Source organism: Balaenoptera ricei, chromosome 17, assembly GCF_028023285.1.
Source record: "Balaenoptera ricei isolate mBalRic1 chromosome 17, mBalRic1.hap2, whole genome shotgun sequence".
Lineage (NCBI taxonomy): Eukaryota > Metazoa > Chordata > Mammalia > Artiodactyla > Balaenopteridae > Balaenoptera > Balaenoptera ricei.
The window spans coordinates 44499336-44516899 of NC_082655.1; the positions used below are offsets into that span (position 1 = coordinate 44499336).

Genomic DNA, 17564 nt, shown 5'->3' on the forward strand with positions numbered 1-17564 from the left:
AAGAGTGAATGAAGTAATACCTGGAAAGTGCTACTTAGAACAGAGCCTGGCATCTAGTATGAACTACAGTGGAAGGGGCCATTCACCACCTTTGCAAATATTCTTGTCCCCTCAGAAGGCACTGGGGTCAAGTTGTGGATTTCAAGAAGCCATTATGACTTGGGTGAGAGAAATCTCAGTGTATCGTATGGATGAAAGAATAAACTAGCTTCTTCAAAGTTTTCTCAGTAAGACCCAAAGACTAGCGCAGAACCCAGGGAGTGAGGAAAAGGGCCCCCCTCAACTGGATTTTGCATTAGCCTATTGGGATAAGGACAAGGAGTCAGATCTGATTTGATTTAAAGAAAATGAAGATGTGAAAGAAAATTCATACTCTGTGTATGGATAGGCATATGCATATATTTAGATATTTTTAAGTATATTGTGTAAATGTACATGTAATTACATACATTTTTTGCTTGTGTGCTTGTGCATGTGGGGATATATATATATATATATATATATATATATATATTTTTTTTTTATATATGAAAAAATGATTACATTCAAAGTGGCCATAAATTTATTATCTAACTCTCAATTTTACCTCCTTCAACAGCCAGTTAGTAGTACTATTTCCTCAACTGTTAGCACAATGATATGTATGTTGTATGTGTCATTAAATGGCTTACAAAGTGAAAAGTGTGAATACAATGCACCATAAAAACCATGTATCTTTTTCTATCTATGTGTCATTACCTCACTCTCACCACTTATGTATTTTACATTTCCCATTTTAAAGTTAGTAATGATAATAATAATAATATCATAGCCATGGCTAATAGAAAGAAAAGAATCTGCTCTTGATATAGTGCAAGCTGGGACAGGCCGAGGCATTCAGGTTTAGGATGGAGAGTCATGGCAAATGAAAAGAACATTGTATTTCCTGTCCCATCTACTGATCAAGGAATCTGCAAAGTATTTAGGTTTCCCATCTTTAAGAAGAAGTAGCAAATTATTTTAAAAATCTACCACCCTTCATGTCAAGGCAGGATACCAGCTCACATCTACTTTGGGGAGATATGGAATGAATGCCAAATAGACATCCTGTGAGGGAAGTACTTCCAGATGAGGAAATGGAAATTTAAAGAAAGTTAAGTGACTTAAGGCCACCCATTTACCAAAAAGGAATTCAATTCCAGGTCTCATAGGTTGCGAAGCCTAAGATCTTTCTTTCTATTGTACTGTCTTTATAGAGGTAATACTGAACACCAGGATGAAACCTGGAAAACCTTCCAGGAATGGTCAGAATTCCTAAGGTACTCATTTCATCATTAATCGTCAATGTTAATTTACATTTTGCCCCTTACATCAGGCAAATATCTACAGTCAGTTTAAAACAACTCTATTTTTTCAAAAGCCCCTTAATGTTATTTTGCTGTGAAGAGGAGTCCAGTACAATTCGTGAGGGGTTTCCTTCTGAGGCAAGTTGTCCACACGACCTTGCCATCCTGACCACAGCTGAGATGGGCTCCTGACCCGTCCTCCAGCTAATGAGGTGGTCTGGTTCCAAAATATTGACCATGGTTGACTGATTTCATTAGTCTCTCTGTCTCTGCATTTTAGAATAGTATATGTTAGTTAACAGGAGAACAGGAGTTGAAAGACAGACATGACAGTAAGTAGAAGCCATGAGTCATTAGAATAACAAAACAGTCAAAGCAATGACTGAGCAGAATCTATGGAGTAGAGAGGACCGAGAAGCTAGTTGGTAGTGGAAGGAGCATAGGGATGGAGAGAGAGCATGGGGTCATGATAAGGGCAGGACATTCAGGCTGGAGCTAGTGGGGCATTAGGGTAGGCTGCAAGGAAGAACAGAGAGATAATCTGGTCACTGCAGGTATATTCTCTCCTGTGAGGCTCAGATAGTTTCTATTGATAGTTTCCTGCCGTCTGCATTTCCCCTTATATCCTTACAGTGAACTCCCATGAACCAAGTGAAATAACCTGAGGGTGTTTCTGTTCTTTGCACCTTGATCAAGCTTGATATATTGGCTTACAATTTTATATAAAACACTTACAAGGTCTAATCAACAACTGACTGTCACTCATCAGGTACATCTAAAGACACTGCTCAAGGGAGTTCCCTGGTGGCCTAGTGGTTAGGATTCCAGGCTTTCATTGCCATGGCCCAGGCTCAGTCCCTGGTTGGGGACCTGAGATGCTGAAAGCAGCAGGGTGTGGCCAAAAAAAAAAAAAAAAAAGGACACTGCTTCCATCTTCAGATAACTCTCTGGCAAAAGTGGGTTTCAAAAACTAAAAATTTAAAACTACATTAACATAGAAAAAAGAGCTTTAATTGGGTAATTATCAGATTCCACTCTCTAAATGAGTTTTCCACTCCATTAAAATAACAATGACTTAAACTTCAAAGCAAACTCAGCCCAGTTGTTTACCCTGCCACTTTAAGTATGTCTTGTAAGATATCTAGATCTTTTGTTAGACATATGTTACTGAGCTTAATTTGTCTTTGTTCCTTTTAAAAGTCTTGATTCACAGAGAACAGGAATGCTTTGAATCTGTTTCCTAACACAATACCTGTGTGAAGAAATGTCTAATCCTGACTGGGTACAAATACATGGAACACACAAATGAATGTGAAGACGTTAAGAAGAGGTTAGAGGAAATTGGAATACCAAAATGCTCTAAGGGAATTGTGGAATATTTATGAAAATATGTGGTATATTTTGAAATGCAGATGTCTTAGGAACTGAAAATGTAATCACAGGAATGAAAACTGTCTTTAATAAATCTTCTTAATTAAAATCTATTGTTCAGAAAAAAATATAAATCCTCCTGCAATATTAGAAACAGGAGTAAGAGGTGGGAAAAGTGTGCATTCATTCAGATTGCAGCAAAGAATTATTATTTGGAGTTCCTGGCTATAACACTTTGTTTTGTTATTGTTGTTTTTATTTTTTATTTTTTTAAAGCTAAAGAAGTATCATTCTGGTAGACTGAACATAAATTATTTGCCATTATGGTACCCAATGAGATGAGAACAAAAAAGGCTTGTAGCACAAAAATATATCCAATTATTGATAGGGAGAGAGTGTGTTAGAATCACTGTCAAAATACATGAACTTTTTTGTTTTTGTTTTTTTCACTTGCAAGGGCTTTGAGTGGATCCTTGTCTGGCTCAAAAGACTCAAAACCAATTACAAGAAATAAACTTTCTTCCTCCCAATGTTCAGATCTCCTCTGTGAGATCCAAACAGAATGCTTAAAATGAAAATGTCTACATGATTGCATTTATTAAAAATATATATACGTTTCTCTGTTCTTATTAGTCTTCATTCAACTGTCATTAAACTTTAAAAGCACTAGGCCTTTCAGTTAAACCAGTGCACTATGGCATAATTGTCATAACATGTCAATACGACGAAATAAACTAGTTTCATAAGTGGATGAGCTGAGGCAAGCTGAGCCTTGTCTTGTGCAACAGAGCCCATGCTGCATAACCTCTGACTGAAGTCCCTCCATTCACCATTGCAAGTGAGTGGGGGTTGGAATGATCCATGGCTGTGCACAAGGAAGTTGGAAAACGCTGCACACCTTGAACCCATTAGTTTGTAGTACCTTTTCTCAGTTATACATTGCACTAGGCAAGTACAGTCCCAGGCGAGGGGTGGCTATCACTGACTCTTTAGAGGAGAGTCGCAAGTGACCTAACCCTCCTGCAGTAATCACCCACTCATAGCTCAACTTTTGAAGAGCTTCCAGTCTTTTTTAGATGAACAGTTTTGTGGCTGCTTATTTTATTATTATCTGATAATGGGTCTCCCTTGTCAATTGCAGGTGCCTGAACAGCAGGTTGGGATGTTAGGAACCTATTCATATATGAGCATCCTTTTTTCTTGTTATGGATTCACAGTCCCATAGGATGTTTTGTGTTATTTTGTGAGGGCATGAATGCTGTGGGCTTTTCTGCAAGCTATGAAAGTGGGGCTCTGTGTGCATAAGGAGGATGATAAAGTGTGATGTTCTCAATGCTTCCAATAATCTCTAAAGTCTTGCCCCTGATTATGTGGGCCAGCATCCTTAGAAGCTTGTTAGAAATGCAGAATTTCAGGTCTCAGCCAAGACCCACTGATCTAGATTCTGCCATTAACACAATCCCCCAGATGCTTAGTATACACATTAAATCTTGACATACATTGCCCTAAGGGAAAATATATTTGTTCTTCTCTATTAGAAGCTATAGTTTCCATGAGATGTATTGACTGCAAACAATTGTATGCATATATCTATCTATCTATCTTTGTTGTAAAAATATTAAATAAGGAACATTTATTTAAAAATAAAAATATGAATACTTGGGGCAAATGTTAGTCTAGAAGTGATTTTTTTTGCCCAGAAAACATGAGAAATCGAAATTTTCTATCTTGTAAAAAATTTTTCCTCTCAAAGAAATTGAACCAAATTGCAAGGTATGTAAGGCAAACTGGGTGATCGACATTACCAATCCTGGGGTTTTACAGGTGCCTAACCTAAAGGGTATATTGATCAAATGATTCTCTTGAAGGCACAAGTGAAGTCTGGGGGGAATTTAGGGAGGGGAATCTGTTTGTCCCAGGTGACGGATTCACCCTTTCTAGTGTCTTCCACTGAGACGCTGGGGTCTCTCAGGTGGTGGCCAGTCCTACTGAGAAAAAAGTAAGAACTGTGCAAAACAACTTCACACTGAACATGATTAACTGCAGTCTATGTTTGCTACAGGTTTGTGGGTCAAAAATTTCTTCTCTTCCCACTGCTGTGTTGTGAGGCATTTGGCCGCTGTTTTTAGCCAAAAGGTGGATATGCTACAGTGATGTAGTGATTCCCACATAAAAACAGTCTTATGAGGTGATATGGGATTCATCAGACTAGAGTGTTCTGTGGAGTAAATTGATATTTTTAAAGGATTAAGGAAAATAAGATGATTAAAATACTGTAACATATGCATCTTCTAAAGGGTAGATTTAATGTGGACATAGATACACTGATCTTGCATAAATAAGGCACACATTTCCAAATAAAGATGATTCTTTACTAAGTATAAACACCATTTAAACAATCTGGATTATATAAACTATCAATGATATAGCAATTAAATGAAAGAATGAGAACATGCCCCAGACAAATTAAACAGCTTGTGAATTTTTACTGCATATTGATGTGTGTACTGAAGAATACATAGTTCAAGTACTATATAAGATAAGGAAAGAATTACTTATCTTTAAAACCCCCCTAGCTTCAAGTTCCTTCACATAGTATTTTTAACAAGGTCTAACTTATTGTAGAAAGTACACCAAAATTTCAGAAATATTTGTGCTTTATTGTAGAACCTAGAATAATTTTATAAACAGTTAAAACAAAAGCACTTAAGAATCACATCAAATTCACCAATTTTCAAGAAGTATTGAAATACACATATAAAACAACACAGAAGACCCTTTTCTTTGGTTGCCCACATTTTCTTCATTTAAAATAGTGGTAGTGTTAAACTCTTAGGTTTCTTAATAATTCAGTAAGAAAGACGTCAAGTTGATGGTGTTTTGATTTGTGTAGATAAGACATCTATGTGATGAAGTTTTTTAATCATATTCATTCATCATTCAACAAATATTTATTGAGCACCTAATATGTGGCAAGCACTGTTCAGTGAACAAAACAAAGACTCCTGTCTGTGTAGTTACATCACAGTAATATGCACCTAATTGAGAATTATATAGACAGAGTAGCCACCAATAAAAAAAGAAAAACAGCAAAAAAGGAAAAATAACTTCTCTGGGCACATTCAATAAAAAATGGGAATATAGAATTTCAGTGGGGGATGGATGTTATAAGGTTTTATTCTGGTTTATGGTATTTTAAAATCAACTTTCAAAGATGGTGGTGGGAAACATTCAATGTAAATTAGAAACGTGACAGATTTTTTTTTTTTGCATCATTAGTTTTCATGGATTAGCAACAAAATGTCACATGAGATAACTACTAGCCTACAGATAGTTGTGCATATAAAAACACATATATGTATGGCATGTAGCATGTGTGTGTTTCATATTATGCAATAAATTCACTCCTGCAGAGTTTAATGTGTCAAAATCTGAGGAATACAAATATTTAAATATTTAAAGAGTAAAACTCATTACTTAAAGAAACACTAATATGAATTATTTTGTAAAACTCTCCAAACTTAAAAAAATTTCTTTTTGCAAATTAAATAAGTAATTGAAAATTTTCAACTTTGGCTTTTTGGGTGAAGACTGGCTTTAAAATAGTACAGAAAAACACACATGACTATCTAAACACATAGGGATCATAAATAAAAATCAAACTCATTGTTTTCGGGCTTGCAGCTAAATCATACCAAGACGATCAGCTTACTTGAAGGTATCATGAGAGCGACTTTTTTTTTTGGCCTCGCCAAGCTGCATTTGGGATCTTAGTTCCCCAACCAGGGATTGAACCTGTGCCCCCTGCAGTGGAAGCTCTGAGTCTTAACCACTGGATGGCCAGGGAAGTCCTGAGAGCCATTTTTAGTTTAACTTGTAAATTTTCTATTAAAAAAAAAAAATCTGTTTATTATCTTAGGTCTCCTAAGAGCTAATGTATTTACACTGTACACTTATAGAATAAGATAAAAAGATCTCTAAAATTAATTCTTTTGTTCTCTGTGTTCTAAAATTAAACCTTAAACAAGTTAAATAACAAAACTGCAAAGATTTGTAAGATTTGTCCTTACAAAGCTCAAAATGTAAGCTACATAAAATTACACAGCAAAAGCGAGAGAAATTGCAAGTGGGGTAAGTTCTTCACTTATGAAAATGTAATTATTGCTTCTCATCCTTTATGTTTATCATATTCTATTTTTTTCACAAATACAATAATTTTCTTTAAAAATAAGTAACATGGTAATTAAGAATTTTCATCAACCTAAGCAAACAGGAGGACTTTTTCAAGGTACGTAGAAAAATCACAGCTTGGGAGTCATTCAAACTTTAATATCTGTAAGAAGGAATTTTGAAAGTGCTAATTAAGGACTTGTTAAAATTTTGTATAGGAATTCCGGTTTGTGAAAGGTGAATCACACATCTCTAAAGAAGATAATAAGCAGTCATCTGAAATTTGTATTTCAAACGCTCTGCTTTTTTTTAAGATTGGCTTAAGGAAAACCAAAAAGCATTCTTAGGTAACATTACTGAAAAACAAAAAAAAAAAACCTGTAAGCTGAAAGAACTCGGTACCTTTACAATAATGAAAATATAATGATGTGAGAAAAAAATCTGCGAGAAAAAATTGCTAGTAAGGGTTTTTATAGTTTAACACATTACTGAGTATTTTATTTTTCAATTTAATGCTTTCATTAGGGTAGATAGCTGCCTATTTTTGTAAATAATCTCTTTTTAAAAAAAAAATTTAAGATTTTTTTTTTTTGGCTCAGCAAAATAATAGTCCTGAAAATACAGATACCTGATTTTCTCTTGTGAGTGGCAGACAGAAAGACAATACGGATTCCTGTCTCCTTAGATTTTTAAAAAAATGTATCAATTAATAGTTTATTGCATTATGAATGTAATGTCTTGTGTATTTCCTACCCCGAAGCTAGGGTAACCAAATATTTTGTGGACCTGTATAGTTTTCAGGCAAATCACACCCTCCTACCACACTTATCAATGAGCCCCTCCCTTTTCATTTAATGTTTTATTTTCCTAGATTTTGCAATTCAAGAATCACCTCACACTTGAGCTGGTCCCTATAGTTACTATTTGCTCCAAATAGAGGAGTTAGGAGATAATATAAGGATAAACCCTAGAGAAAAATGTGTTCTACATTTTGTAGGACACAGGCCTTTAAAGGGGGTGAGAAGTGGGATTAAGGAATATACTGATTCATTATACATCAGCATCAGGATATACATTCTTTAGCTGCTCTTATCAGAATTTTTAAAAACGCTCAGATTTAGTGACATATTCTATCTGATGTAAAGTCAAATTGAGTAGGAAACGTTGTGCATTTTTTAAAAAAAGAAGTACAACTAGAACAATGATTATTATTCTTCCAGAAGAATGACTGGCAAAAGGGAGAACCCCATAAGCCTTCTAGAATCTTGTAAGATTTTATAAAATATGATTTAAATATATGCCTTTGTGTTGTGAATACAGCCTGAAAATGCAAAACTGTTTTGACTTCCTGCAAGTTATTTTCCATTGATTTTGAAATTTAATGTTTCTATTATAATTTCTCACCTACTTTGGTACAATTTTCAGGAAGAAGAAAAATGTAGCATGATATGTATATTTTATTTCTCCCTCTATTTTTTACATCCTAAAACTTGTTGATTTACTTTATTTCTAAACTTTACAATGTGATTTTAGAAGTAACGCTATTTCATAAGAATCGTTCCTGATTCAGATGTCATTTTATTAATTTTAAATAAGAATAAATGTATAGTCCCAGAATCTAAATTCTCGGTTTTCAATTTGGGGACAGAAGAAATAATACAAGTAATAGAATAATGAAATATTAAAATGTTTTTGATTCTTTAAAGAAAATATAAGTAAGCTTTGATAATTTCCTACATAAAGGAGTTAAGAGTAGTGTACATAAAATTTTATATTTTAAGATTGTTAATGCTGTTAAGGTTTGTAAGGAGAGCAAAAAATAAAGAGCTGTAATGCAGAAATTACTATAGAATGTACAAATTGATAAAACTTGAGATTCAAATTAAATGCATCATGATATCAAATACCAAGACTTAACATTACAATTCATTAATCCATTATAATTCATTAGTCAAATGTCCCAAGGAGAGGGCAGAATGTACAATGAGTGTTTTCTGAAAATGAATTGCAAAAAATTAGTAGAGTCTGAAAAGACTTCAGAATTGGAAGCTCCAGCTGGGTTTAAAAGGATGGGGGAAGGGATTTTACTCACTATTAAATATTTGAAGCACCATTTAAAAAAATAAAACCTACGAATGTCTCATCAGTTCCCACTGCATCAGGCTCACTCTGACTCTATCTTAAGCATTTTTTCCTTTGTAAAGATGAAATTTAGAAACGTGCACACAGGACATTTTGCACTGATTTAGGCCAGTTGGGAAAAAACATGGTTCAGAGCAGGATTTCAAATTGTTACACTAAATATAATAACATTTGCAGTCGTGGCACCGTTCCATAATAATTTGAAAAGATTTCATTTTACTTATCATTGTAAACCATTATCTGATCACATTTGACCTACATATTAATATTTTCATTATTATTCAAGCCCTTTTTGCTCTGTACGAACAAATTGTCAGTCCTGTTCACTGAGAGATTATTTATTTACTTTGGAAATATCTGGAATTCTTTCACCCTGTCTTTTCCTCCGGGGACCCCACCCCCACCCCCGGTATTGATATTAATGTCTGGGGGAGGGGGATACAACCAACAAAAACGTGAGCTAGAAAGATGCCCCTCTTAATGATATACTATGGAAGAAGTAGAAAAACAAAGGAAAAAAGAAAATGATAATTGTTTTCTCTAAGGCTATTATCTAATGCGAAAGCAAATAGTCAGTCTGGAAATCAGCTAACAGAAGGGGATTAGAGTGGAGATCTGAGAGTGGCTTGATTTCTAGCAGAGCTGTCTCTCCAGCCAGTGATGAGACACAGGCAGGGCAGCCAGGAGCGCTCCAGATGGCCGGGGAAAGTGGTCGTCTTGGGTTACTGCAGGGCACTCGGGCCGCTGGAGAGCAAGCGGCCCGGGAAAGCATCATTAGGGAGCCAGCCCCACGTCCAGCCTGCAAGGGAGAGGGCGAGGCCGGGAGGGAGGCCGCCCGCCCGCGCGCCTTAGCGAGCTGGGCCTGCCCATTGTTAACATATACTTGACCTCCGTGACCCCTGCACGACACAGATGTCTCCCACCTCCACCTCCCCCCTGCCCCGCCGCGGGCCCTCCTCCCTGCACCTGGTAGCGGCCGCGCCGCCGCCTCCCTCCCGAGCGGCCGCGGCGGCCCGGGCGCGAGCGCGCGCCGGAGCCGGCCTGGTGCGGGCGCTCTAGCCGCACAGCGCGCGGCGCTCCTGCTCCCCGGCGGACGCTCGGCCGCCCTGCAGATAAATACGTCGCCTTCTTCGAGAGTGAGCGAGGGCGGGCGAGGCAGACGCAGACGCCGCCTGTGACAGTGGCAGTTCCCTGCGCCCTACATCACATTTGTCTGCCACAGCAGCAACAACAGAAAAGCGGAGGGAGGGAGGCGGGAGGAGCGGTGCTCCGCGAGTCTTGGGCTCTGCGTGGAGGCTGCGTCTGGCTGGCGTTCCCGACCCCGGACTCCTCGAACCGCAGCTCGCTGTGCGTAGCGCCGAGCGGCCGCAGGCGCTACGCGGCGCGACTCCGAGGCCTCGTGGCGAGCGCGCGTGGGCGAGTGGTCCCGGACACTCTGGCCTTGCGAGGGAAGAGGCGCCGTGCCCTCGCCCCCTCGCCCCGTGGGCCGGCCGAGACGACGGGAAGTTTTATTTGCAGCTCGGAGCCGGTTGCGGATGGTGGGACTCTCCGGCCCTGTGCAGTGTAAGTGCCCGCGGGAGGGTTGGGCCGGCGGGCGGGCGGCGGGGACGGGCCCCTGGCTGTTGCTATTAATTATTATTCTGATGACCGTCATCTTCATTTGGATTATTCGGCCGAGAGGCTCCAGGCTGTACTTGTCGCTGAACTAGGGCAGAACTACGCACCAGGGCAAAGAGGAACGTCGCGAGTGACTCCAAGCTGCGTTGACACTGAACTTCACGGGTCAGCCAAGGATGCAGTTTTTACTCTTAGATTCCCCTCACTGTTTACGACAGTTTTCTTTCCTCTCCATGATTACGATATGTGAGCAGGAAGATCATGCGTATTTTTCCCCCGACCAAACAACCGGTCAAGGTACCTACGGTGCGTTTGGCAGGTGGCCCTATAACCCTCATCGTGGTTTTTTTTTTTTTTTTTTTTTTTTAACTGGAAAGGAAAGGCTTGTTTCGATGGTGGAAAACTTAGCTCTGGGAGCAGGAGAGAAGGAATCTTAACTTTGAGACCCGGCTGCGACTGGGGTCGGGGTCCTCTGAGCGACACCCAAGCGCTTTGAGCCCACCTGCGAACTTTCCCTGTTCTTCCTGGGCATTCGGGGTACTCGAGTGGGAAGCCCGTGGAGGACAGGCCGCGGCCCCCCGAGCTCTTGTCGGCGTCTCCCGACCGGAATCTCTCGCCCGCGACGGGTTTGGGGCTTTGCCGCCGGGGGCCGGTGGCAGCGTCGCTCCTGCCCAGACCTCCGCGCGCCCGGGGCCCTGCTGCCCCAGTCCTCTGGGTGTTCCAGTTGCATCCCCGATTCGGCTCGCGTCTCCGGAGCGGGGACCGGAGCCTTGTGCTCTGCAGCTCCCGCTTGGCGGAGCCCAGACCATACGGGGGGCCGCGTCCGGGGAATTAATTTCGTTTTCCGGGCCCCACCGCTCTCTTTGGGAGCCTGAAAGCACTGGGTTGGTCGGCGCACCCAGACCCCTCTCCCTGGGCGGACCTTGAGCTGGCCAGGACGCCTTAAGCAAAGACGGTTAGGTCGGTACAAGGCGCTTAAATCCGTTTTTTGAAACTTTTTTGGCGGGTGGGGTGGGGTAAGGGCAGTCAACCCTTGGAAAAGTTTGAGGACAGATTCCGGGAAGTAGGATGTGAACCAAGACTGTTACTAAAAATAGCCCCAGCCCTCCCTTAACCGCCCCCCTCCCACCCCCGCGCGCTTTTCAAGATTGGAGGATTTGGCTGGGGAGCCATGCAGCCCTGGGTTTCCTTATTCCTTGTAAAGCGTAGTGGAGAAATCTTTTGAGCATAGCTTATTATACAAGGTTGGGCACCTCAAATCCCAACGTGCCCCAGCCTGGCTACAGAGTGTCGCTTTAAGGACTAGCTAGTATTCCCCGTGGAGGAGCTCCTGAAGACCAGTCACAGAGTCCAGGGCGTGGGAGTGAAGATTAGGAGAGCTGGGGAGGCCACTTCAGACCAACTTCATGTGCTTAATGTAACTCTGGGCCCCCTCGAATTTTTAACTTCGCTTCCCTTAATTAATCTGCCCAGGGCCTTTATATAAATGGCTGTCCACAGCTGCTGCAAATTGATTTATCCCCTGGTAAAGGTTGGGTTGCTGACCAAAGCGTTTCCTTTCTACCTTCTGGGTGAACTGAAATCTGTTTTACTGGGTTTTTCCCCCCTTCTAGTCTCCTTTTAAACATCTGTAACACTTTTAAGTGCACTCAGTAGCTTTTATTATCATACCCCTGCCTTTGCATAGAACAGGAGTGAAACTGGGTCTGTGCCCAGTGAGTCCACACTCACTAGAATACAAATTGACCAGCTTCTCTGTGATAAACGGTTTGTTAGTGTCGGGGGCCTTCTTTTAGTTTATTGCAGCCTTTTGCCTTGACCATGTGAGTGTTCTGTTGTGCCCAGTTTCTCCTGTCACACAGTTCCTTAGAAAAGATCAACAAACACAATTGTTTCTTAAACCATCCTCGCCCAAACCTGGGTGCTTATGTCAGATGTGATGTGTACAAAGAGAAGCAATTTCATAATTCTCTGGATCTTTTTCCCTTGTTTATCCTTAATGTCAATTCTAGTTTTAACATTGTGTGGGCTTTCAGGTAGCATAGATAGGGCAGTCTGATTTCTTTTTCTTTTCTTTCTTTTTATTGATTGTTATTTTTAAAGGGACATTTGATGGTCTCACCCAGTATTAATCAGGGAATCTTAGTTTGACTTAGGCATTTTTTGCAGCTGGGAAGTATGTTGAGGAAGTTGAAGTCTAACATTGTTTTACTTGTACTGTATTTAGCATTTGATATTTCTTTGGCTTATTCTTTCAAAAGAAAAAATTTCAACCAAATAATCAAGGAATCAGGCTCATTCTGGGTACAGAAAAGCTGACTTTATCTAAGATTATATTAAGAGAACTTTATATTAAAAGACTTTGTTTAAGCATTAATAATTTTTTGTAAACCATTTAGACAGCACTCATTTTATTTGAAAAGCTAAATACTGAGTGGGAGAGTATGTGGTTTCTCCAGTGTCTAGTTCACACCTAATACAAGAAGTGGAGAAAACGGTCTATTTTTTCTTTAATGTTTAGACAACTTAAAGCAGACCAGAAATCTTTGAAATGATATTTTCGTTTGTAGCCTTAGTCTCTGTGACCCACTAATACCTGCTAATAATTTGATTTTAAAATGATCCGTAAAGGACTTTCCTAATAAGACACATTTTACTTGTAATACAATGAAACTGCACTATTAAACTGCAAGTTGCTGGAAATACTAGGACAGTATGTGTTGCAGCTACAGGGCTGTAGCTTTTTAATATTTTTACGATTTTCCCTTTCTGAAGAAAAGTAAGATATTGTTCTTGATGCTAGTATTTAATGATGAGCTTTCCCATCCAGGGTGTTAGTATAAATATTTGCAGATAAAAGAACACTTCATAAATTGCAAAGAAGTACACAAATGTAAGGTGCCATTATCATTTATTTTATTGTAAAATAGAAGCTTAGCCAAAAAAGAAAAAAACCCACTTTTTTCTTTTCTTTTTTTTTCCCAACATTGAAAAGGGATCACGAGAAAGAAATGCTTCCAATAGCAATGCTGGTCAGTGGTTGTCAGGTTAGGACATTCTTCACTGTCAAATCCTGTTTCTCACTTCTTTGATATGAACATCAGCTGACAGGCACTGAATGCAAACCCTTCTTCATTGAGGTTTTATGCAGGCAGCATAGCCCTTCATAGCAAAGCAGTCTGAAAAATTGGCACCTGCAGGATTTGCATGTGAAAAAAAAGTCAGTTGCATTTTACTGGAGTCTATTACTGTAAGTAATGTAAGTTCAGTGGGAAAAGGTATTTATTTGTTGACGTTTGGGCATTTAAAAGTTCTTTGTTTTATGGACACCTTATTCATCATCTAGTGATCCACAGACTTTATTGATAGCAGAAGCAGGGAAAAGTGATCTCTGCTTTATAGAATAGAAGTTATTTATTATGAAATGGTGGTATTTTTAACCATGTGCTTACAGAGTGCACTCTTGCATGCATGGTTAATTTTTAAAATGTGCCTTAAAATGATGAACTCATACAACTTTCAGAATCCATCAGAAGTTAAACAAATACATAAAATTAGGTTAACATAAATACCCTTTGAAAACAATCCAGGATTTTAGGAAGTATATACTTCAATAATAAGTTAAAATCTTTAAGAAAGAAATTAAACATTTTATACTTCTGAATTTCTTGTTAAATTGTTTGTCACCCAGATGCCTTTTAAAAATACCATATTTGACCCTATTTATGCAAAATAACTGACAAATGTTAAGTCAACTAAAACACCTTTGTGAACCCCAGAATATTATCCATCAAGTGAGAACATTTCATCCAGAATAAGTTAGTTATTATTATCTAAAGAGACACCTTCCAACTTCACTTTTTTACAGCCATTAATATAAGAGTTCCTAAATAATGTTTAAAGAACAGTGAACATTTTATTAAAGCAAACATTAGTTCAGTTTAATGGAGGTAATTGTAAGTGATAAGACAGAGCAGGTTATCTCTGTGTTTAAACAGAAGGAGCTACTTTGCACCATTTCCAGTAGCCATCTGTAGAAGAGAAGGGTTTGCACCTGTCTGTCCACACTAATTATAGATTAGGGCCAAAGAAATGAAATTTGAGGAGGTTTACAGCTAATGAAATCCATACTGATTTTATTGTAAATGTGTTTTATGTAAAGAGGGTGATGGTTGAGTTATGAGTGAATAAATTGCTATGTAGCTGTTAGGCACTTGGTTTTGAAGCACAATTCTGCTGCATTAACCTTTGATATTAAAAAAAAAAAAAAGACAACTTAGACACGGACGCTAGCCTTTGTTTGGCATCCATAGCTACAGTTTAGTGAGCAGCAGTGAGGTTCAGTGTGCAATTTTAAAATGTTCTACAAAGCAGCTTAAATGTTAAGAATTTTCTAATATTTTGAAATGCAGATGAAGTAGAAGGTAGGTTTTGTTTTAACTTATGCATATAAAACATTAGAAAATTAGAAAGCTTTTTTTTTTGCATTTCAGTTTCACATACATGAGAAATGATAGCAAAATGAGTGAGGAATGCATTCTGCAATAAAAGGTCACATGAATGTCTACCACATCTGTTTATAGTAATTATGAACATAATTAACATAAGAATTACAAATGAAATAATGACAAGCTGAGCAATGAGATATTATGCCATAATGGTCATATGTTGGAATTCTCACATTATAGCACACTAGAATTCACATACTCAAAGAAAGAAAGAAAATGCTAGATTTTTATCTGAATTAATGCTTCGAAACTTATCTGCCTGAGGCAGATGGACCTTCTTGCTCTTATAGGAAGGTAACCTATTATTAAGAAAAGAACTAGTTGAAATTAAGATTTCTAGTCTCCAGCCTGGCCTTTAAGACAGCTGTGATTATAGAAACCACTTTCTGTTGTACACTTATTCTGTGATTATACTTCTTATTATATTGCCCCCCCCCCCTTTTTTTAATTGAAAGCTTTGCAGCAAAGTGTTTGCTTTGGAAGAGAGTCATGGATTCTTCCCATTTGAGAATTGGTTGATCTTTTCTGTAACCGTGAGCCAAAAGTCAGTGAACAAACAAGGTAGTAATAGAAATACTGTGCCTTTACAAAATAAGAACATTGGCAGATAAGCTTTTGTGCAGTTTTCTTCATGCCTTCAGTGTCTGGATGCTTTTTAAAGAAAAAATGTAAGCCTTTTCTGGGTTTGAAAGTAGTAGGGCTTTGTTTTTTAAATAGCATTTTTTCAGAGAGCATGTAATGGAAAAATCAGTTGGAATTTGTAAGTTGTATTTTTTACTTCCTAGAGTTGCATTGGATTTATAAACGTTTGTGGGTAGTTTGTGTCCAAATTGATCTAAGATGTAATAAAGGGGAAGGTATATGTGGTTGTGTCTGGTTACTCTGAATGCAATTTTTGTAACAGAGGAAAAGTGAAAGGTGACCCTTTATGAGAGAAATCTGTTATTAAATTTAAAACATGTAAGAATGACAGATTTTCACCCATTTAGAGTGCCCTCGATCTTGTAACATACCCTGCCAAATGGTTTACTTCCTATCCTTGCACCCTTCTCTAACTATTGAACCTGCTCACTTTTTGAAGATTTATGGCGAAATACTACCTCGTTCTCGTCTCAGTGATACCATGAGGTTTTCCACATTATTGGATTACTGGTGGATTGTGGCAGACCCCTTTTCATGTGACATTCATTGCATGACAAGGTTTTTCACATATGCCCTTACCCCACCAATGCCCAGCTTTTTTCACTTTACCTTACCTATCAAATTTCCCTTAATTGTTTTCTTGGGGTGGGAGCAGGGGGGGCAGGAGGATCCACTACATGTAAAACTTTTTTGACTGAGTGCTTTGGAGGGGAGTGCTTGATTAAACAATGCTTCTCCTCATTTTCTAAAGGGCTTCTTCAAATTTGTCTCCCCTCAGAGGCTGCTGCTAGTTCTCTTGCTCCTCAGTGCTTTTCTCTACTCACTAGCCTTATTTCCCCCTCCTCCCAACTATTTTGTCTCTTTATATTGAGACCTCATGCATAAACTATTTTACAACCTGAAGTTTCACTGCAGCTGGGGCTGCAGTGTATGCCATGAACAATTGTGTACTTTATTGGCTACTTTATTCTGAACTCTTCATACTGCAGTGAGAGCTTGTTAACCAAGCTTCAGTGCCTTGAAATACAACATGACCAAATACTCCCTCTCCCCGCAATAAAATAACCTTCTTTGCTGCATTATCTGCACTCCATTAAGGATCTGATCAGATGTTCATGTTGTCTGACGGGTGCATTTAAAAGTGGGAAGGGGCTCCCATGAGACCACTCAGGTGTATCTCCCTCCAGACCCTGATGGGGTGGAAGATGAACTCTGGGCTGATGGAGGAGCGCTAGCTCCCTGCTTGTTCTCTGATTGATTCCTGGGCTCTGGGTGGGTGAAGAGCTGTGAGGCAGCTCAAGCCGAGATTGATTGCCTCAGTTTTAAATTCCCACCTCCAAAATAGACTCTCAGATGTACACATGAGGAGCCCCCTCCCGCAACACAGTTTCTGGAGGCGGAGCAGGTGTCTCAGAGTCACCTGTAGCTACCAATCACAAGTGCGCCTTCTTATCCCAGTGATGCTGGCTACACAAGTCTTCTGCTGGGACACAAAGCCCAGAGAAATGAGACATTTTCTATCTGCCTGTGTCGGTCTTGATGTGTGTGGGCAGGGGGTTGGAAATTAGGACCGTTGGGGTCAGCAAAGAAAGGGATGGGAACTCCCACTTGAGGTTGGTCTGGAAGGCTGTGTAACTGCTGTGAGGACTCACTAGGTTTGTTTTGCAAATTGTGGCTATTTGGATGGAGGTGAGATGGTGAATGTCTTATTGTTAAGCTCCGCCAGAAGAGACCTCTTGATCCCCCTTTGACCTTGACAGAACCTCCAAAATGTTCGCGGTCTAGCCCT

General features: G+C 39.2%; 1 protein-coding gene across 2 annotated transcripts in view; it reads left to right on the forward strand.

Moving 5' to 3' along the window:
- Positions 1 to 10092: 10092 nt before the first annotated feature.
- The window catches only part of RUNX1T1 (RUNX1 partner transcriptional co-repressor 1), a 135907-nt gene continuing 128435 nt past the window's right edge, over positions 10093 to 17564 (forward strand). The window contains exon 1 of one of the 2 annotated variants that reach the window (XM_059901440.1): positions 10093 to 10571. In XM_059901440.1, coding sequence (XP_059757423.1) covers positions 10544 to 10571 — 28 coding nt within the window. In that variant the 5' untranslated portion in view covers positions 10093 to 10543. Of the gene's footprint in view, positions 10572 to 10740; positions 10791 to 17564 lie in introns of those variants that run through there. The other variant, XM_059901442.1, reaches the window with a different exon arrangement.